The 22758-nt window shown below is 42.1% G+C and overlaps 1 protein-coding gene across 1 annotated transcript in view; it reads left to right on the forward strand.

Moving 5' to 3' along the window:
• Window positions 1-22758, forward strand: part of MYO3B (myosin IIIB) — a 424126-nt gene that overhangs the window by 98509 nt on the left and 302859 nt on the right. Inside the window, exon 5 of the mRNA XM_029607903.1 lies at window positions 21695-21791. Within this exon, the coding sequence (XP_029463763.1) occupies window positions 21695-21791 (97 nt within the window). The remainder of the gene's footprint in view (window positions 1-21694; window positions 21792-22758) is intronic.

Consider the following 22758-nt stretch of genomic DNA (forward strand, 5'->3'; position numbering starts at 1 on the left):
TTAATAAAGGAAGCATTGTAATTTCTTTCCAGTCTATATTTCATTAGTGTACCTTTTTGTTTTTGTATGTTGTATACATATGAGCACTTTAAGAGTTTTGTACACTACCTGGATGTTAAGTAATTTTGACTATATATAAAGTTTTTTTGATTTGTGTTAATAAAAATCTATTGTGATCGTATAGGTATATAATTTTTGATACATTCCCCCTTGTTTTTGTTTTGTGGTTCACGTTCTTTTTTTTTAATTTAATCTTTATTAAATTTATAAATCATGACATATACATATCATTTAACAATACGAATGACTAAATAGTAATACTAGTTTCTACAACCAGATTCAAAAAGGGAATACCTGAACATTTATATATCCATTTAGACATTCTGGGTACTATGAAATAGAGGGAGTCAAAAATTTTAAGTTTGAGCATATATCCTAAAAGTAAATGTTACTTACAGAAACTGGAACATTTTTACCCCATTATTCAACATTTATGCGAATACTTTATACAGAAGCCAACTCCCCCAACAAATTCTTAGCCTCTAAAAATCTTTTTAATTCCAAAGGTTCATAATAGATATAGTTTACATTGTTTAATTTTACCATACATTTACAGGGGTAACAAATCAACATCTGGGCTCCTACTTTCTCTGCTAGTTGTTTTAAAGCTAGAAACTCCCTTCTCCTGCTCTGAGTAGTTCTGGTGACATCTGGATAGATCCATATCCATATTTGTTGTTTGTAATATTTAACAGATCTGTTCCTTAAGAATAATTTAAGCACCAAATCTCTATCTGAAGGGAAGATAAACTTAACAAGGACGATACCCCTTTTTTGAACTATTTCCTCACTAGATACCTCTAGCAATTCAGTAACATTCAATGGTCCTTGTTGTTGAACTTGTTGATCTTGTTGATCCTCTTGTTCTTTCCCTCTCCTTTCAGGCAGGTAATAGATTTTTGCTAATGGCGGTAAAGATTCTTTCGGGATTTTCAAAACTGTTCCCAGATACTGTTTAAATTGCTCCTGAACTGAAATTCCCACAACCGTGGTTCACGTTCTTATGACAGCAGGCAGAGCAGTAACTAGGCGTTTTAGCGCCTGGGACAGGCAAGCATATTTGTGCTTCTGTTCCAACCCTATTAGCTGCTCCTTTTCCCCTCCACCTCCTCTACTTTATTCCTCTGTCCTCTTTCTCTTTCTCCCTTTTTTCCTACATTGAAATGGTAGGAGCATGGCATTCCTGGCTTTTCATCTGCTGCTGGCCCACGCTTATATTTCAGTCACTTTTAAACCCCAAGGAGCTTTCTGCCCTGGACAGCCCTATCTCAGCCACCCCTCATTTTGGCCCTGATAGTGAGGATTCATGCTGTGTGAGGTAAATACTTCTGTCTCTGCTGTGGAAGTAATACAATAAAAATTGATAAAATATAAATTAGACGAGAGCTGACACATATGAGTGGATTCCACTTGCCTGTGGTGGTGTTACTCAGAATTGTCAAGCACACCTGTATTGAAAGCAATATAAGGGTATATGTAGCTGGGAAGAGACCGCCTGCTCCCCCTCCCCGTCCCTCTCTGGGGGATACTGGCCGTGCTGTGTAAACTACGAAAAGCCTAGTAAAGTACGCCTGTTTGTCTCCGAATCAGACTACTTTATTTTCAGATGTTTCAGGCTTAGCAGTTAGAATAAGATAAACACACTCCTCTAACATCCTTAGCACAACACTTATTTATACTGAGTAAAGTTCTGCATCAGTAGTAAACTTAGCATATCAGAGACCTTGACTTGCTTAGGGTATATTAATAAATGTAATTAGTTAACTGCACCCATAACTTTAGGAGACTATCTTCTGTTTCGCCCTGGAGCTGTCTCTGGCTGAATGTCTCGGAGACAGTCTTTGTTGAAGAGAGCTTGTGTTCTTGGTCTCTGTCGCTTGCTGGACTGAGGAGGCTGCTCTTCTCAGCCCTGGAGAAGAGCAGCCAGGTATCAGGCAGGACTCTCTTATGTGCAGACTTCTAGGACATGGGAGCTCTTTTGCTTTGTGCAGAGAGGGGTGGGGGTGCTGGTTCAGGCATTGTCTTATGCTGGTGTGGATGGAATTATTTTGGCAACACCCCCCCCCCCCCCCCAGCCCTCTCCCTGGCTGCTTTTAATAGGCAAAGTATGGATATGTAAGAAGCTCATGCATAGTCAAACAGCGGGACGTATGGGGGTCGTTTCTCCATTTCAGACTGCTGGCCTCTCCCTCCCATCTGGGGATGTCACTGCTCCTGCTGCATGAAATCTTCAGACAAGGACATGATCTCGGTCCTGCAAGCTCTTGACCTGCAAGCTGTTTCTTGGTGCCAGCGTTTTCTGTGAGCTGATCTGTCTGAGAAAACTCACCCTTTGGATAGGCTGTCTTTTGTCTCTGGGTAGATTTGGGTTGTTTGCCTGTCTCTGACCTGTCCCTGTTCCGGGGCAGCTTGCTTCATTATTTGTGGAAAGAAGTTAATAAGAAAATCAGGTAACCTGGGCACATAGGGGTAGATTTTAAAAGAAGTGTGCAGCACGTATCCATGTGGACGTGCTTCCCAGTGCGCGCACATGGATGTGGCGATTTTATAACATGCTCCTCTGATACTACCACTTGCTTATTTTCACTTATTCTGATTTTAATATGAATAAATGTGGCAAAACCCATACACAAAATGTGAACATTTCAAACATTTTCTAAAAACAAAAAAAACCCCCAGAAGTAATGTTGATTCGATAGCAGATTTTCCTTTCAGTCCTAATAAAAGGTAAACATTTTTGCATATGTAGAGTCCTACTGGGTCTCTAGTACCTAATAAGCATACCAATTAACTAAGTGGATAGAGAAAAGAATAGGTTTGGTCGGGTTCTAACTCTCCTATGTGGTAGCATTTAATGGTGGAGTCCTTACCTATAATAAGAACCAAGGCACCATTTTGTAGGTGTGGATTTTGAGTTGTCCTTCTAAGAGGAAGCATGCTACTATATTGCTCCTGTTGCAGCCTCTGGCCGCAAACGTCCGCGGCTGGTTCCCCGTCCCATCCGCTGCCGCAGGATTCACCCAGCACGGGCTCCTCCTCCCTGACAGCTCCGGGAATTGCCTTTGTGGCAGGGAGCTGCCGCCACTGGGCCCGACGCCGCCGACGCCGTCCCCCTTTAACCTGGGGGAAGGCGTGCGCGCCGTCCCCCAGGTTAAAGGGCCAGCGCCTGGGAGGCTGCTGGTGTCCCTGTCTGATGACGCGGGCTAGGGACCCTATTTAAGGCCAACCTTACTGCTCCTTTCCTGCCTCAGCAACAGGTCCTGCTCTGCTCAGAGCTGCTGGTTGCTCCTGCTCTGTGTGTTCCTGACCCAGCTCCTGCTCCGTGAGTTCCTGATCCAGCTCCTGCTCTATGTGCTCCTGTTCCTGTTCCCGCTCCTGTCCCTGTTCTGGCTCCTCGTCCCCTCGGCTTGCTCCTCTGGTTTTTGACTCGGCTCGCCCCTGGATTCTGCGTTGTCTTCCATCTGTCCTGACCACTTGTCTGCTCACCGTCTCTTCTGCTAGCCGCCTGCCCTGACTTCTGGCCTGTTCCTGGTTTCATTTTTATCCGGTTTGCTGCCAGCCCCAGCCTCTGGTACGTCTGACCTCGATTCCGCCTTCTGCCTTCAGGATCATCTTCGTCTGGAGACCCGCTCCTAAGTCCTGCCAGCCCCGGCACCCAAGGGCTTAACCTGCGGGGAACGAGGGCTGGTATAGGTGAAGGGCCGATGGGTCTCCACCACCTGCGTCCGCCTCCCGATGATGAGCCCTCTCCTATAGGTGGCACCAACCTCGTCTCGGCCCAGGGTTTCATAACTCTGCGTAACAGCTGCTGGCTTTTGTTTGTTTTGGGGAAAAGGACCTCTGGGTTTCTTGGATAGAAACTTAGGGTACAGACTAGAAGAAAAGGTGCCAGTCTCCCATGTTACTGATTCTAGCTTTTGACCTTTTTTGTTGTTTAGGGAAGAAGTTTAAGCACCCTTCTTTTTCTCATTTTGGGTTGCTTTATGAACTGGTTTCATTTTTATCATTCATCTGAGTCCCTTTGAATCCAGGAGCTCAGAGAATGCCATCATGAAAGAGAGTAAGAGTTTCTCATCCAAAGAGACTCAATAACCTTTAGAGGTACTATCAGATTGAATTCTCATTCATTCTGGGGAGGAGAGGTATACCATCGAAGAACAGTGGCAGCTTTCAAGTGTGGAGCACTATGCTATCACCTGGATAGTGAAGAGAAGAGATTGAACTAGGAAGTAAGTGCATTCTGTGCATCTAGAGAAAGGTGTATTATATAGGGATGTGAATCGTTTTTTGACGATTTAAAATATCGTCCGATATATTTTAAATCGTCAAAAATCGTTAGGGCCACGATACAATACCAATTCCCCCGATTTATCGTTAAAAAATCGTAAATCGGGGGAAGGGGGAGGGCAGGAAAATCGGCACCGGCACCGGCACCGGCAGGGTTCCGGACCGCCGCTGAATGACCTCCTGCAGTCGATCTCCTGCCGGCGCCATTTTCCGTACGGAAAACGATTCGCGGCAAGAAATCGCTTCCTGAACCCCGCTGGACTCCCAGGAACTTTTGGCCAGCTTGGGGGGGCCTCCTGACCCCCACAAGACTTGCCAAAAGTCCAGCGGGGGTCCGGAACGACTTCCTGCGTCGAATCGTTTTTGTCTATGGCTGCCGCCATTTTGCGGCAGCCATTTTGCAAAATGGCGCCGGCTGAAGACAACAGGATTCAATTGAGGGGGCCGTTCCGGACCACCGCCGTTCTGGACCACCGCTGGATCCCCAGGTTATTTAAAGCATTTGGGGGGGGGGGGGGGTTCGGGAGGGTGGGGGATTTAATTTAAAAGGTCGGGGGTGGGTTTTAGGGGGTTTTAGTGTGTCGGCTCACGATTTTAACGATTTTCACGATAGTTTACACACCCAAACGGCAACAATACGATTCCCTCCCCCTCCCAGCCGAAATCGATCGTTAAGACGATCGAGGACACGATTCACATCTCTAGTATTATACTAACTGAGTTAAATCTGCCTTCATCCTGAAAGATGGGAGGGAGCTTCTAAACTACCTTTACAATTGGCAAGGATCAGGAACGAACTAAAAGATGTGTTAAGAGTTACAAAGTCACAGACTTATTGAAAAGCCAATGGATTGGATTGCATAAGGATTTGTAAATAGTAATTTTCACTATTTCACTGTCATTTGTCCGTAAAATTAAGCTGGAAACCACAATAAGCTTCCAGGGTGATTATTACTGCCATATGCAAGGACTGTCTTAACAACGCTCAGAGCCTTGGAGATCAGTCTGTCCTCCCACCCCCGTCCAAGGAGGTGGAACTCAGAGAGGGATTTAGGGACAGTATGGGAAGTTTGGATATCTTAAACCCTTGGAATTGAGGGCCCTAGCCCAAAGGTTAAACACAATGTACTGCTGCTTCTGTATAATTATTTATGAAGATGCTTTATATCACAGAAGAAGCAAATGCTGTGTTTGCCGTATTTACTAATTTGGATTTCTTGTTTGTTTTTTTCCATTGACATATGCTTAAAGTAAAGTATATAGAATAAAATTTGATTACAACCATATTAATCACATGATAAAAATATTAATCGCACATCAAACAAACTAGAGTCCACAGTCATCTTGTAGTATCATAAATTTAAAACAGCCTATCACAGTTTAAAATGGAAAGCAAATTGCTGTTTGCAGGGCAAAATAAAGAAGGCAAACTATCAAGAGAACATAGTTGTGGCTGAACAATTAAGCTGATTACCCATAGACCAGAAGAAACAAAGTTTTCATCTTTTTTCTGAAGGTCACATAGTTATCTACTGACCGAATCTCTTTTGGCAAGATGTTCTGGAGCTTGGGGCCCATGTAGGAGAAAGCTCTGTTTTTGTGTTCTTTGAAGTTTAATCTCTCGGGTACAGAATCATTTCAAAAGCATTTCTTGAGCGGATCTTAAATTCTTTGATGGAATATATTGAGGTAATCTGTTTGACAGATAAGGAGACCTGATATCGTCGAGGGCTTTAAAGACTGCAACCAAAAGTTTGAATTGAGAATGTAAATTTGCAAAAATCTGATAATGGTGTCAGAAATCCTAATATAAACAGAATTACAATAATCCAACCCTCGATAACAGCAGGGACTGCAGCACAGTACAAAAATCCATAGATGACAGGAAAGGCTTCAGCCCATGTACCAGTCATAGTTTATAAAAGGAGGGGGCATCCAGAATTTGCCCCTTACTTGTGTAGTTGCCTTTTATTAGTGTAGATACAGTGGTCTCTGTAGAGCCTGCCTGAGTGATGTCATAATAGAGAGGTGTAGCAACTCCCAGTGGGAGGTGTCCTAGGTTTGACAAAACTCCCGTGCCCACCTGAGTACAGGGAGCTTCAGATATCTTCCTTCAAGGGGAGAAGTTGTTTTGTTTGAAGTGAGTCTTTCGAAAGAGAAGTGCTGGTCATGGTCAGTAGAGTGGGGGCTCTTTCTCAATAGAAGGGTGCCTGAAGGAATAGCCTGTCCTGGGAAGATGCTCCAGGCTGAAGTGCCCTCGCTTTCCGGAGTGGGAAGAAGTATTTTGGGGGTCAAGGGAGTGAATTACAGAGAGATGATGAAGAAGAGAAGGATAAATCCCTACTTCTTATCTGTCCAAAGGGGAGTGGTTCGGAGGTTTGGAGAAAGGAGCATTTTAGCTCTGTGGAAGCTCAAAGAGAAAACTGCACAACAGAGGAAGTTCCTGACTGACAAAAGGAATCAGCCAGAGGCTCATCTGATTTTGAGCAGTAGGAAAAATTCCAAAGAGGAGAAAAAGCTGCATCCAGGCAGGCATAAGCCGCGAGCCAAGAGAGAGAGAAGCATTGGTTTATCGTATGTAAATTTTGTTTACCTGCCATCAGTGATCATTAAAGTCCTTCGTTTTCGGACAAGAGCTAATGTGTGCTGCATTGTTTGCAGAAGATCTCCAGAGGTGGGAGAAACTCACTTCTGGAGCTCTTTAAAAAACTGAACTATTTTCCCTTCTGTGCTGAAAGAGCCTGGGAAGTGTGGGACCCGAGCTGGCCCATGACCCTTTCAGAGGGCTCCTATGCTCAGCCAAACATCGAAGCGGAGAATACAATTATTTTGTGCCATCTGCAGTCTGCAAATATCTTTGTGTGGAGACTACGAAGTCTCCACCAAGTGGCCTTAGTCCCCAGCCTTTAATTTTAGCCCATCTGCATTGCAGGCTCTGCCATTCAGTACTGCTCCTCCCCCAGAGGCTTGCAGGAATAGGCAATCTGTTAGGCACAAGGGGGGTTTCGACCATGTGACTAGGAGGCAGTGCAGTTTTGGTTTTCAGGGAGAAGGATGTGATTCAGGGTGCCCGCCATAGTTAGGCCCTCAGTCTAGCAAAGGAAGGGAGAGACACTGCCCTGCCAGTTCTTGGTGATAGACTGGAGGGAAGAAGGAATTAGGAAGAGTGTTTCCATTTTTTTCTTATCTGAGATTTAGGATTTTTGATGTTTTGGCCTACACTTTCTGGGAGGCTTTAACCCCCTCTCCAGAGGTGCAGGAAGGGATCTGTACACCATTTTGTTCCTGCAAGAGGAGATTGCAGAGACCTGTGACCTAGATTAAGTATTTTGCCAGTCTGAATTTCCATCTTTGGGAAGGAAGCATTGTTACTGCCCTCTTCCTTGCCCAGATCAGAGTTGTAACATCTGTTCCAGAATCAGCCCTTCCCTCAGAAGGGTCAGTGAGCTACTCTTTCGAAGAAGAGTTGGAGAAAAAGACCATCAGGAGACCCCTAACCGGAGTTTCCAACTTGGGACATGGGACACAGACAGGTGAAGCTCAGGAGTGCCCTTCTGGAGTCAGGTACTGTTTGGTAAAAGGGACATTTGCCCCGGGTACGATACTCCAGCTCCTTGGAACAGACATTCATGCCACACCATGGATGGATTACAAGTTCCAAGTTTAAGTAAAAAGGGACACTTCCACAGACAGATACATAATTTAAACTTACTTGTTACTATATCAAAGACAAGGAATCTGGATGTATTTAGATATTTTATTTATTCACTTTAATAAATTTCCTACAATCAATATCAGTAAATATTATTTTGAACACCCATCCATTGAGTTCTGCCTGTTTTGTCCAGGTACCTGCCCTGAAGAGCAAGATTAATACACACACGCGCGCACACACAAGGTTTCCCTTGCCTGGGCCACAAAGGTTATCCTTCAACCCCACAGAAAGAATCTCCCCTCCCCCTATAGTTGGAAAAAACCGAAGAGCTAGCCCACGTAAAGTGATTCTTTTATAGCCCTTTGGAATCATCACTATTCCTCGAAAAAGGGTTACATTTGTTTGGTAGCCCTAGATATAAGGCATTACAGTAATTTAATCTCAATATAATCATGGATTGAACTATTGTTTTTATTTAAGTCATTTATACTCAGCAGACTGTGGAGAGATTTGAATAATCACAGCCACAGTGATGAAAAATTCTATTTATTATCTGTCCAGTTTTTAAATTGCATTCATTAGAATTCCCAGAACCTGGGCACAGCCATTTTAAGGGAATTTAATGGCATCTAATTCAATGGAAGAGAAAGAGCCAAGAACTTTGGATTTCAGAGGGTTCAGATTTAATTTCTTTGCTTTAAACCAGTCTGAAATGTTTCCCCCACCCAAACATATGTACAGCTGGATATCATCTGAATACAACAGGTAGTCCATGTTCAAACTCCACATTAGTAACAAATAAATGTTAAAGGGAATAGGAGACAAAAGTGACCCTTGCCGAGCTTCACATATAATGGGGTTTTGGAGCAGATAAAAAGCTTCCCATCAGTACTCACTGATTCCTGTTGTACAAAAAGGAAATGAACTAGTTTAAACAGATGTTGCTTATGCCTATCTCTGAAAGTTGACTGACCAGTATCTGGTGATCTACCATGTCAAAAGCTGCAATAGGATCCAGTAGGATCACAATAGAATCAATACCTTTATCCAGATTCTGATGGAAGGTGTCTGACGGAGCCAGTAGACTATGCTATATATTGAAACATAAATAAATTGCATGCCTTTGGTATAGGCCCTATAATGACTGGGTTAGAAACTGGTTGAGTGGGAGATGACAAAAGGTAGTGGTAAATAGAGTTCACGCCGAGGAGAGGGGCGTTACTATGGTGTGCCACAGGGATTGGTCTTTTGACCAGTTCTTTTCAACATTTTCGTAAAACACATTGTAGGATTGTCGGGATAGGTCAGCAGAAAAAAGGAAGCGATACTGCCCCTTTATAAGTCCCTGGTGAAACCTTATTTAGAATACTATATACAGTTCTAGATACCACACCTACTAAAAGAGGAAGTATGAAATCTGGGTGTGCTTCAGGATCCTCATTTTACATTAAAAACTCATATCAGAAAGGTATCAAAGATATCATTTTTTTAAAATTACATCTAGTTCAACTTTTATGTCAGTATTTAGCATTTCAAGATTTTCATATATTGGTCTAATCCAGTGGTTCCCAACCCTGCCCTGGGGACCTCCCAGGCAGTCGGGTTCTCAGGATGTCCACAAAGCATATGCATGAGAGAAAATTTGCATGCTTTGGAGGCAGTGCATGCAAATTTTCTCTCATGCATATTCATTGTAGATATCCTGAAAACCTGACTAGTTGGGGGGTCCTCAGAACAGGGTTGGGAACCACTGGTCTAATCGTTAGTCCTTTGCAATTTAGATTATTGCAATTTGCTATATATGGGTCTACTGAAATATCTTAATCATGTTCTCAATTTAGTTTAGAACACTGCCATCAGTGTATTAATGTTATTAATGTTGTATTAATGTTACATCTTTAACAAAAATTGCAGTGGCTCCTAATGTCCGAAAGAATTAAATTTAAAGTGTTATCTTTATTCATAAAGCACTTTACAAAAAAAATTTTTGTTTGAAAGCTAGGCTAATAAAATATAACTCATTGTGTCCCCTAAGATCACAGACTAAAAATATATTAGTGGTTCCTTCATTTTCTCAATTTAATTTGCAGAAAACACAGAATAGAGCATTTTCTATAGCTGCACCTCAGCTGTGGAATTTTTTACCATACGATGTTCATCGTGAACGGAATTATTTGCAGTTTTGAAGAAAAGTAAAAACAGTATTTTTCAATCAAGTTTATGAGATTTAGATTTTATTGATAATATTTATGATATGTAAATTGTTGTTGGATGTTTTAACTATTTTATGTATTGTTAATTTTATCATTATATGTGTTCTTTGTAATGCTTTTTTACTATATTGGAAATAATGGAATAAAACTGGTGAAATAAATAAATAAATAAATAAATAAAAGAATTTAAACCAGTTGGAGTTGGTCCAGAGAGTGGTCCCTGTCCTAAAGCATATCGATTAGAGTGGAGACTGCTTTATACCACGACAGTGCAGCAGGATAACCATCAGAAACATTTTGTTATGAGACTGAACTCACATATATCATATGATTGACTACACACAGCCCCTGAGGCAGCCCCAATTTGGGGGCAAAACTCAGCCTGAGTGGGGCTCATCTTAAAAAGAATACATCGCCATAAATAAAAGTTTCTAATTGGACATTCTTTGGCTTCAAATCTATTTTGTTGCCCTCACGGCTTTTTTAGATAGCCTACCCTCCTGCTTTGTTGGTCCATCACTAAAGCATATGGGGACATATTTAAAGATCTAAACACGTATACCCTAGAGGAAAGATGGACAGGGGTGAAATGATTGAAACATTTAAATACCTCCAAGGTTTCCATGCACAGGATGTGCGTCTCTTTCAACAGAAAGGCGGCTTTAGAATGAGAAGTATTAGGATGAGGTTGAAAAGGATTGAATTTAGGAGTAATCTAAGGCAGTGGTTCTCAACCTTTTTTTTGGCTGGGACATACCTGACAGATGGTTGTCACATGTGACCATCACAGGGCTAAATGTAAACATGCACTCCACAGGAATCCCCTCAACCCCCAGCAATGAGTGCAGAGCAGATCTAGGGCATTACCCTGTACAACTCGCCATACAAAAAAGGATAATTCTGGTTCTGATGACATCGCAGTAAAAGCAAAACAAACTCCCTTTACTACCAGGCACAATAGCCTTCCTTATGCAAAGACAGTAATTTACCACTAATGCATATCCTATTGAGAAAACACAACAAATAAGATTGATACAAATGCCTACATACTAGTAAAATACCTCACCTCGGTCACACACCCAGAAGTGACCTTCACCAAGTACAGTAAAAGCACAAATTATAAATATGGCGACAGAAACTGGAATGGAAAACAAAAAAGCCACTCTGCATGCAGTGCGGACCTGGAGAAATGGAAAGAGAAATATAGCACCTAACAGTCTCTCAGGATTTGCAATAATGAACACAAACGAACCTGCACAAAGTTGCACCTGTATTATAGAACACATTCAAACAGTAACAACCCTATCTAAGAAATACAACTATTAAACCAGGCCCTAAACACTAATACATTTCCTATTGAGAAAACAGAATAAGCCAAGCTGCTATAGAGCCCCACACAGAAATAATTGTAAAGCTATACTAAAAATGTTATAAAACAGCTGCTGAACAGAATAATATCCAACAATTAAAAACTCATTAAAATTATTAAAACATATCCAACTATCAATAAAATATTTCAAAACAGCAGACATCGCATAATACCCAATAATTAAAATGACAGTCAATCAAGAAAAATAAATTTAAAAAGCCACCTTTACTTACTCTCTCTCCAGCAACTCTCCTACTCCTTTCCCTTCCAGGCTAATAGAACTCACCAGAAGCAACAAGGGGTGCTGAAACTCTGTCCTCACAGTCCTCTTCCTTAGAGCCCACAACCAATCACTCACCCCCCCTCCCCAGTTTACCCATGACCAGTCTCAGTCTCTCTCACTCCAGTCATCTTCCTGACCAGTCTCTCTCTCACATACGTACTCTAGTCATCTTCCTGACCAGTCTCTCTCTCTCATACAGAAACACATCACCTCCCTGACCAGTCTCTCTCTCAATCACACACATGCTCTCCTATATACAAGCTCTCAATCACACACAAATGCTCTCATACCCATTCACACCAGCTCTCAACCAGGCACCGATTCTCACCCACAAGCTCTCACCAGGCTTCCATTCACACCCACACACACAAGCTCTCACCCAAGCACCCATTCATACCAGCTCTCACCCAGGCTTCCATTCACACCCACACACACAAGCTCTTACCTTGGCACCCATTCACACCAGCTCTCACCCTGGCACCCATTCACACCCACACACACACACAAGCTCTCACCCATGCATCCATTCACACCCACAGACACAAGCTCTCACTTAGGCACCTAGTCACACCCTCAGACACAAGCTCTCACCCAGGCAGCCATTCACACACAGACACTCACCCAGGCACTCATTCACACCCACATACACAAACTCTCACCAAAAACCTCTTCTTCCTTCACTGCAGGGATGGGCTCCAATTCCGCCGTGGCTTTACTCCGGCAGGCCTTCTTTTTTCGCCGCCACAGGAAAGGGCTCCCGTGGTGGCCTCGGTCAGGGTCGGGTTTCCTCTTCTCCACCATGGGGATGGGCTCCCATGGCGGCCTTGCTTGGTCGGGGTTGGGTTTTCCTCTTCGCTGCTACAGGGATGAGCTCCTGTGGTGGCCTTGTTTCTTCAGGGTTCAACACTGCCATTTCTCCCACCCCACCCCCAGGCTATGCAAAGCCTGTCTCACCGGCCAATCAAAGGCTTCCTCCCTTCTTCCTACTCCCACTGGCAGGTAGAAGGGAGGAGGCTTCCGATTGGCCTGCACGGGGGCAGGCAGAATGAAAGAGGCTTCCCATTGGGCAGTGCGGGTAGGAAGCAAGGAGGCTTCCAATTGGCCAGCGGTGGCTGGAAAAAAGAGAAGGAAAGTTCAAGGGGGCAGTGGGACACCGGGAGACGCGATACACCTGCCGGTGTTTGGCAACACACTAGTGTGTCGCGACACACCGGTTGAGAATCACTGATCTAAAGTATCAGTTCTCAACCAGTGTATCGCGACATACGAGTGTGTCGTAAAGCACAGGCAGATGTGCCCCTATCCTCAACGGGCAGGATACCATGCTTCCCAGCCCCCCATTGGATGGGCTGCTCTTCCCCTCCCTCCTCCACTCCAGCGAAACGTGGAGGGTTTGAAAATTCTGTCAGCTTGGGTTGAACGAGACAGAAATGATGGTGGCATGGCACCTCCTTCTTCCCGCCTGTGAGGCCTGGAAGAGGAAGTGGTATGCAGTGGGCCTGCCTGCATGTAGGAAGAGGAGAGATCATGCCAGCTTCAGAAGTAGGAGCAGCATGAGCCCTGGGCCTGATTAATCAGCAGGGTGGAATACAGCAGGCCTGGAGTAAGAAGAGGACCAGGAGGCAGAGCAGTGTCAGCGCCCAGGTCCAATGGGACTCTTCCTCTTTCTTGGGATTGCAGAGGCTGAAGAAGAAGGAGGAGGAGGATGAAAAGGAGGTTTCTGATGGCATTTGTGCTTTGGGGGAGGGAGAAGTAAGTGAGTGAGAGAGAATGTGTGGGTGTGTGTGAGACAGAGCACATGCGTGTGTGATTTTGAGTGTGTGTATAAGTGAGAGAGAGCATGTGTTTGTGGTTGAGTGAGTGTGATATAGCATGTGTAAGTATGAGAGCGTGTGTGTGTTTGTGTGTGTGTGTGTGTGTGTGTGTGTGTAAGACAAAGAGAGAGCATGTGTGTACATGAGCATAAGAGAGGAGAAGGTTTGCAAGCAAAATCCCCTCTTGTCTCCTCCTGCTAATTCATGACAATTTCAGGGCATCTGGAAATCAAAATTTCCCAGGTATGGTGAGCAGAGGATTTTTTTTATCCTTAATTAGTTTTACATTAATTATTGAATGTTTGTGTCTGCTGTTTTGAAATATTTTATTGGAGTCTGAAATTTTTTTATGTGAGTTTTTAATTATTGGATGTTCTATTTATCAGCTGTTTGGAAATATTTGTTCTTTTTATTAGTATATTTTTACTGTTATTGGTTTTATATTTCTTGATTTTTTTATGAGGAATGCTAATGTTTGTTTTTCCATTGTTGCACTGCATACATAGTCTGGCTTGTTATGGTTTCCAGTTCAATTTTTGTTAGCACATTTCTATTAATACTTTATGGTTTGTCTGTATTCTGCATGTGACTGAGGGGCAGAGTTCTGCTAGTGTGTAGGTTCTATGTACGGATCTTTTGTAACCTGATTTGTTCCGTTTTCCTAATAGGAGGTGTATTGGTGTTTTGGGGCATGGTGTAATACTTGCAGGGTTGCTTTTTCATAGGTAAAGTTGTTGCTGTTTGAGTGATGGCAGTTAGTGCTGTTCTGGAATGGAAGGTTTACTATATTGTAATTGTATTTTGTTTACGCATTACTTTCTGAGGGCCAAGCCCACACTCAACACATGTCTTTAAGTGTCTTTTTTACTGTTTTTGCAGGATTTTCTGTATAACCTTACCTAATACTGTGAGAAGGAATTTTCTGACACGTAGGCACATTAAAAAGCTTATACAAAATTATATAATATTTGTTCAGAAAGAGTACTCTTATCTTGCCCTTGTGTCATTCTTAACAATAAAAGTATTACTTAGGTTTTGTTTTTTTTTAGTTCAGCTGTAGATTGTGTTGAACAGTCTGTTACACATGTGAGCACTGTCTGTCAGTTATGTCACAATGGGAAAAAGACTGAGTGCTACTAATCTAAGGAAATATTTCTTTACTGAGAGGGTGGTGGATGTGTGGAACAGCCTTCATGTAGAGTTGATGCAGACAAGGATAGTATCTGAATTCAAGAAAGAAGGGATAAGCACAGAGGATCTCTGAGAGAGTGGTAGGGATTGTAAAGCTGAGTAGTTGGTGTGGATGAGCAGACTAGATAGGCCATATGATCTTTTTATGTCATTATGTTTCTCTGTTTCAAGATTCTATTTCTTTCCACCACTTTCTGTATTAATTTAACCAGGAAATGTATATTAGATACTGGTCTAAAATATGAAAGATCATTTGAATCTTGTGGACTTTTCCTAATCAGAAGCTTGAATATCATCTCTTTGTTGGGGGATGGCCTTCTGTTAAGGACATATCCATCATTTCCTCAATTGCCACTTCTTCGTCTTCGCTAGCCTGTTTTAGTAACCATTATAGGTAGGTGTAGGGGTGCAGGGACCTGTCTGCTACAGGACATTTCCAGTGCCCCTCCCACTTCATTTCATGATTCTAAGTTCAGGAAAAAGACAACGTGTTCTCCTCAGAATTAGACTTTTATTTATCAGATTTGGAAGGATTTAGCATTTAGAAGATAACAACAATTCCTGTCTCTAACATCCTGGCCATTAACCACCAATTTACCCTAAGAAAGTTCTGTACCATAGATGGTTTCAAACATGCCATAAACTTTAACCTGATTAATATATTAATACTTATGGCTAACTTTCTTATCCCTGGTCCTAACTTCAGGCGTTATCCTTCGGTTCACCTCTGAAGCAGGCTCTGGCTGGAGGTCTGGAGAACATGGGCAGGGAAAGAGGCTTGTTTTTGGGTCTGGTACTGGCAGAGCTACTGGGCTGCTCTCCACTCCTTACCACCTCAGACTCCGAACCACCGTCAGACCGTGGGCAGGGCCACTCCGGTCTCCTTTCTCCGGTCTCCTGGCCACACCTTAGTCTTCTCCCTCCTCGATAGCTGGGCAGCTGGGTTGCTTACCTGGCTTGCTTCTTAATCTTTATTTACCTCCTTATTATACTTTCCAGCTGAGAAATATGCACAAAATTATGCAGAGTAGTTAAATCTCAAGCGAATTATAATGAATTGCAGGAGGACCTTGTGAAACTGGAAGATTGGGCATCCAAATGGCAGATGAAGTTTAACGTGGACAACTGCAAAGTGATGCATAAAGGGAAAAATAACCCTTGCTGTAGTTACACAGTTAGGTTCTATCTTATGAGTTACCACCCAGGAAAGAGATCTAGGTATCATAGTGGATAATACATTGAAATCGTTGGCCGAGTGTGCTGTGGTGATCAAAAAAGCAAACAGAATGTTAGGAATTATTAAGAAGGGAATGAAAATAAAATGGAGGATGTCATAATGCCTCTGTATTGCTCCATGCCAAGACCACACCTTGAATACTGTGTGCAGTTCTGGTCATTGCATCTCAAAAAAGTTATAGTTGCACTGGAGAAAGTGCAGAAAAGGGCAACCAAATTAATAAGGGGCATGGAACAACTGCCCTATGAGGAAAGGCTAAAGACGTTAGGGCTGTTTAGTTTGGAGAAGAGATGAATGAGAGGAGATATGATAGAAGTCTACAAAATCTACAAAAGGACTTGAATAAGTTCATGTAAATCGGTTATTTACTCTCTCAGATAATAGAAGGACCAGGGGGGCACTCCATGAAGTTAGCAAGTAGCTCATTCAAAACAAATTGAAGAAAATTCTTTTTCACTCAGCATATAGTTAAGCTCTGGACTTCATTGCCAGACAATGTGGTTACAGCAGTTAGTGTAACTGGGTTTAAAAAATGTTTGGATAAGTTTCTAGAGGATAAATCCATAAACTGCTATGACGGTAATTAATAAGCAATAGTAGCTTGTGATCTTATCAAATGTTTGGGTACTTGCCAGGTACTTGTGACTTGGATTGGCCACTGTTGGAAACAGGATACTGGACTTGACTGACCCTTGGACTGACCCAAAAATGTATATCTTATGTTCTTTTGTTCATAAGTTCATGCATAATCATGTGGTGGGTGGAGGGTCTTTGTCGTATTGCAGGTATTTTCCCCTGTCCCCATTTTTTCAGGGGGAGGGGTCCTGCAATGTCTTGGACCGAAGCCAGTGGATCACTTGAATTCAGGGTATATGCCCCCCCCCCCCCCCCCATCAAGCTGCATGCCAGCATCAGCGTTTGTGGGGTGTCCCTCTGACCTCTGGACTTGCCTTGGCTGGTCCCTGACTTTGGCTCATGAGCTTAAGTGGCTGCATTGTCCCTCTGCCTTGGTCTTATTTACTCAGACTCCTAAAATCAGGCAGATCTTGATAGTATCCTTCAGTTCTGGTTTATAGTTCTCATCCGGGCAAAGTTTCTTTTTCTTTAGCTGTGACAGTGTTTTTGACCTATCAGTATTTCTCTGCATACTTCTTGGATAATATGATTCATATTAGGTGCCTTCAGTGGTAAAACATGGGATATCTCCCTACACCATTAAGGGCAAGGGTCCAACTTATGAGATCCTGTAAATGCCATAGTAAATACACATCTGCATTAAAGAGCAGAGAAGTAAAGAAATGAAAATAATACAGTCAAGAAGAAAATGGAGGGTTTGGTTTTACATTCCAAACTATAACATTCAACTACACCTAGTCATAGGGTCTAAACAATATAAGGCTGTGAGGGATCTCTTTGTCAACGCAGCAGCCCCCATTTCTTGAAATAGACCAGTCTGGTAACAAGTGCACCTCCCTGCCCCGCTGATTCTCTCTCCCTCTCTGCCCTGCACCAATCTGGGTGGCAGAAGAAGGTGCAGGGCAGAGACTTTGGATGCATTCTCTTTCTCTGCCAATGGTGCCTGACTAATGCTGTCAACAAAATGGCACTATGGTGTACCAAGTGGTTCAAAGTCCAAGTGCAGCTCCTGGTAGCAGAAGAGGTGGATGCAGTCTGAATTGCTGCCACTCTCCTCCTCCTCCTCATTTGATTATCTTAGGGGGCGTGGAATGGGGAAGAAAGTGTTAGGGGTGAATCAGCAACTAGAATGAGGGGATGAGAGAGAGAGAGAGCATTGCATACATAGATGGCTTGCAGAGCCTGTTCTTCCATTAGGTGAACTAGGTAGTCACAGCACCAAATTTGAGGGGATGGAAAACCTCTCAGAAACCTCCAGGCACTGCCAGCCCACTTTTAAGGCATAGCACCAGAAGAGAGAAGGGAATGGATACTGAGTTGATGTGGAAGGTGGAAACAGAGAGGAATTTGGGTGGGTGGGGGAGTTGTAGAGAGAGAGAGAGAGAGACAGTGCTAGGCAGGTAGGGAAGAGAGAGTGAGGAACTGGGAACTGCAAAAAAGGGACAAAGAGATTGGGATTTTGCTGCTGTGCTGAACAGGAAGTGAAGAGGAGAAAGGAGGATACTGGGGGGGGGGGAGAAAAAGAGAGGAGAGCTTGATAGATAGAGAGAAGGGATGCTGGGCACTGTGGACAAGAGGCAAAAGGAATAGATGCAGGACTTGGCAGATGCCAAGTGAGGTGAGAGAAGGAGATGCTATTCCAGAGCTGCCACCAATAAGCAGGTGGACAAGGAGGATGGCACAAGATTGAAGGTTTGCCTAGGTTGCTTTGCATCAAACCTGATGGTTTGTGGGTGGAATGGTTGTGTGTTCATGTGATTTATAGTGCTGTATGTGCCTTTCCTGTGTTTTATGTTTCAGATTATAGGCAGTTGAAGGCTAAGGATGTGAGATAGAAGAGCTTCTCCATCCTCTATCAGTCCTGTGCTAGGTTACGCTCATGGGTAGTGTCTCCAATTAGGTTAGCTTTGCGTGTACCATCACAGGCCTTTTTGTGAAAGCTTATACTGCTATCTAATATGCTTATGTGATTTAGCAGTAATGAGGTATTTATATTGCATATTATTCTTTCCTGTTATGATTTACTAGCAAGTTTGCTCTCATCTGTTTTATCTGGCTGTGTTCCCTGTATTGACTTTTATGATGTTGTGTTTTGGTATTTTTATATTTTGCTGTCTATGTTGGTGTTGTAGTCCACCCTGAACAACTTTGATTTGGATTGGTGGAATAGAAAACGTTTAAATAAATAAATTGACAGGAAGGAACCTCACTCATAAACCTCTATATAGTCTGTTGTTAAGGCATCCTATCCTAGAAAGGGTAAGGTGGAGACTGAAGTTTCAGAATAGTAGCAAGCAGGAATGTAGCGCTTGTGAAGGGATTGTTCATCCTTGTTTCATGGTGCTACTGCTGATAAGGCAATGAGGGCCAGGCAAACTGTGTAAAGGGAATGAGATTTTATTTTTCATTTTTTTGGATATCTTCATAGATAAGTGTCTTTGCTAACTTCGGTATAGCATCCTTATAACAGTATTTTTACCCATCGTGAATAATCTAATTTATATTTTATTTAATTTTCTGCCAAGATTTGGCACCTTTTCTATGTACTGTTTGCATCAGCAGAAAGATCATCCTCATTCCTAACCAAGGTCAAACGGCATCTGGTGCTAATTGAACTGTACAGTTTCAGCCATCTGCACTCTATTACTACTCATTATGCCTTTTTAGTACATCAGGCCTCCTGTGTCCAATTTTTAAAAGTGTTTATCCCATGGTATGTCTAGGAGACAATCTTAGAAATTGTCTATAAAGATATAGTATGTGGGTATTTTACAATATAAATACTCTCCAATTATTGAATTTTGAATCTACTGTCTCTTTTCATAGCACTTGTCTACTGTGCACATCAATGCATAATAAAAACTTGTGGCACAGGATATGTTTGAATTATCTGATTTTGCTTAATCTTCTGGTATTTGTTGGTTAATAGTGTTTGATCATGTGACTCATGGTCTACAGAACAATTCAAGCAGGAACAATCTGTCAGAGGCTGTCACTGCAGATCAGGGATAATGTTAAGCAGTAGGATACTGTTGTGTTTCTGTCATTGGTTCCAGGGTTTGATAGTGCTGTACAAAAATGGTTGTTATTTAAAAGAGATGCATGCATGGAACCAAAGCTGCAGCAAAAGTACCCACTGATTTAAATTAAACCAGGCTTATGATTGAGGACACATTCACATTACCTTTTTCACACATTTCTGTGTAACTTTATGTTTTAAGGACTACGATTAAGTTTGTGGCATAAAGTTGAAATATCATATAGAGAATTGAGCATTAAGTAATAGTCAAATTTCTAAAATACTGTTTTGGACCAAGTCCAGATTCAGCAGAAAAGACCTTATGTATGGAAACAACGTGTCAAAAATCCTAACCACTTGTTTAGTTTATTCCTTGTGTTTGTTAAAACAAGTATAATAAGTACATTTCTTGTTTTAAAAACATGAGAAAGTATCAAGTAGGGCTGGACTAATGGCTAAACTGCAAGTGCTGTGCACTGCCATATAGAAGACCCATGTTCCGTTCCCAGGCCAGGACTCTGCCCTCTGGAGATGCTGGAGCTGAGGATCATATGGAAAAAGTGGCAGGTCCTGGGTGAGGAAGTCTTAGCTATTGCTCAGTGGTGACACCTAGTGGCCAGACAGCTGAATTTCAGAAGGAGTGGCATTCTGTGGCCCCTGGTCAGGGAATGTCACTGTGATGGCTGAGCTGAGTTGGGAGGTGAGCATAAAAATAAGGGAAAAACTCTGGGTAGTTATAAATGAAGGCTCACGGTGTTGTAGCCCAATGGAAGGAAGTTCCAATTTAGCTGAAAGGTCAAAGGAAAAATTAGGAAACTACTGGACAAATTTTTTAAAAAGTGTATGGTTACACAAAAATAATTCTGCTCTCAGTTTCTATTGACATGATATTCATGTAACAAGCTTTCATTGTGAGATCAAATAACAGCCTTCTACTAGATTCCACAGTTTTATCACAAGATTAATGCAGAAAGTCTTATGTTCAAAGGGGGTAATTTTGCAACGTTGCATAAGTCCACTTTGAAAATTATCTCATTATAACTACCTGCATACAATTACACCTTCTATTTGGTGTGCATAGGTTTGCTAAAAGAATGTATGCACATATTTTTTTTAAATTGATAAAGTATGCGCATAAATCCCAACCCCACCCAGACTGCGCCCTTTGGAATGTCTTTTCCCTTGCATATAAAAACAGTGGGAAATTTTATAAGAGCCTGCATAAGGTTAAAGTCTGTGCATAGAAAGTATGCACAGACTTGATCCCACATTTTCACAGCAGATTTACACATGGAAGTCTGCTTTGAAAATTAGCTGGTACATCCATATCCCTGAGCACACATTACACCGGCTAGGGAGCTGGCGAAATTGTGTGTGCGTATATTTCTAGGCATACTTTCAAAAATCTAAAGTCTGCATATAAATAGTATTTCCACCCCAACTCCACCCTCAGAAACCTGCTTTGCAGTACGTATGTAAGATTGCACATGTAATCCCTTTCATGTGCTCAACCTTAGACAATTTTCAAAAGCTCATTTACAAGCATAAAAAGTTTTTGAATGCTTGTAAATGCTTTCGAAAGTTCAGCACCCAGTGAATATGCACAATTTTCTAAAGGGCCATTTCTGCGGGAAAAACACCGCTTTACTCACAGAAGTCCCTTTGAAAATCACACCCAAAGTGTGTAAGTTCTATATGGATTGTGTTTCTCACGGCATTCAGGAAATGCCTGGGTGAGATAATTGGTGTCTGCCTCAGTAGAAAGGAAGTAAACTACAAGTGCCATGAAAATGTTCTCGTTAAAAATTTGGTGAGGGATAATGTTGACTGATTTCTTTCAGGACTGGACCATAATGAAGGACTGAGTTTTCTTTACCTGCCCTTCTTAAAGGATCATTGTGACACTGATGCTCTCTTGGCACATTTACAGATATGAACGAATCCATACAAGAAGACCCTATCGTGCAGATGTTGCCAACAACTGTTGTATAGATGATGACTTGGTGAATTTGGAGGTTCTAGATGAGGTACTGTGAGCGCACACAAAGATTTGATGGTGAAGTACAAGTTCCTCACATATGTTTGGCTTTCTTCTAATAAATGCAAAATCAGAAATGCATAATATTTAATGATTTTTCATAAAATGCAGGTAACTGGATTTCCTGTTTTTTCCTATCAATTGGTCATCTATTATAGATCTAAAATATTATGTAAGCTATATCCCATTACTGTATGGTTCAGTTGTATAATGCATAAGACTGAACACTAGTTGAAATCTGAGCAGAAATGTGAGCTCTAGAAAAAAGTTCTGAATTAAGTGTAAAGTCAGTGTCTGCTTAGTGTTGCATGAACAGTGCTGCAAAGTAAGTAATTCATCATAGAATAAAAAGCACCCCAGGTTCAGCATGTCATTTGTATTGTAAACTTGCTAAGGTGAAATCTGCTTTTCTGTGCCATATCATGTGAACTGCTACTCTGTTCCCTGCTAGGATGTTACTTGTGGTCCAGGGAACAGTAAAAATACAACAGATGTTTTCAGGAAAGGTCAGGGAGGAGAAGCCCTTGGTTCCTGCTGTAAATGCAGTCTGCCTGCTACTTGAACTTGATTCTAAAACTCACTGGTAAATGTTCTGTAGTTCCACACTGGAGGATTTTGAAAGCCATATGGAAATTTCACATGCATACTGTGGTTCACTAATATAACTACAACATAGAGGCATAGGGTAATTAAGGCAAAATAGTGCAGGTGCACCATTAATTAAAAAAAAAAAAAAAGTGTGCTATGCACCACCCAAGCTAAATATGTCAGGTCCTGAGAGTCACACAAATTGAAAGAATTAGCAGCATTCCAAAATTGCTTTATATCTGTTTGTAAAAATAAATAGCTATGCCAGGTACTACTTTTCATCATGGCTTTGTTCATTATGCTTTGATTTGGTTTTTTTAAGTCATTGGCTGTGTCTCTGCACTTCTGATAGGACCCCGAGTTAGAAG

This window comes from Rhinatrema bivittatum, chromosome 6 (genome assembly GCF_901001135.1).
Source record: "Rhinatrema bivittatum chromosome 6, aRhiBiv1.1, whole genome shotgun sequence".
NCBI lineage: Eukaryota > Metazoa > Chordata > Amphibia > Gymnophiona > Rhinatrematidae > Rhinatrema > Rhinatrema bivittatum.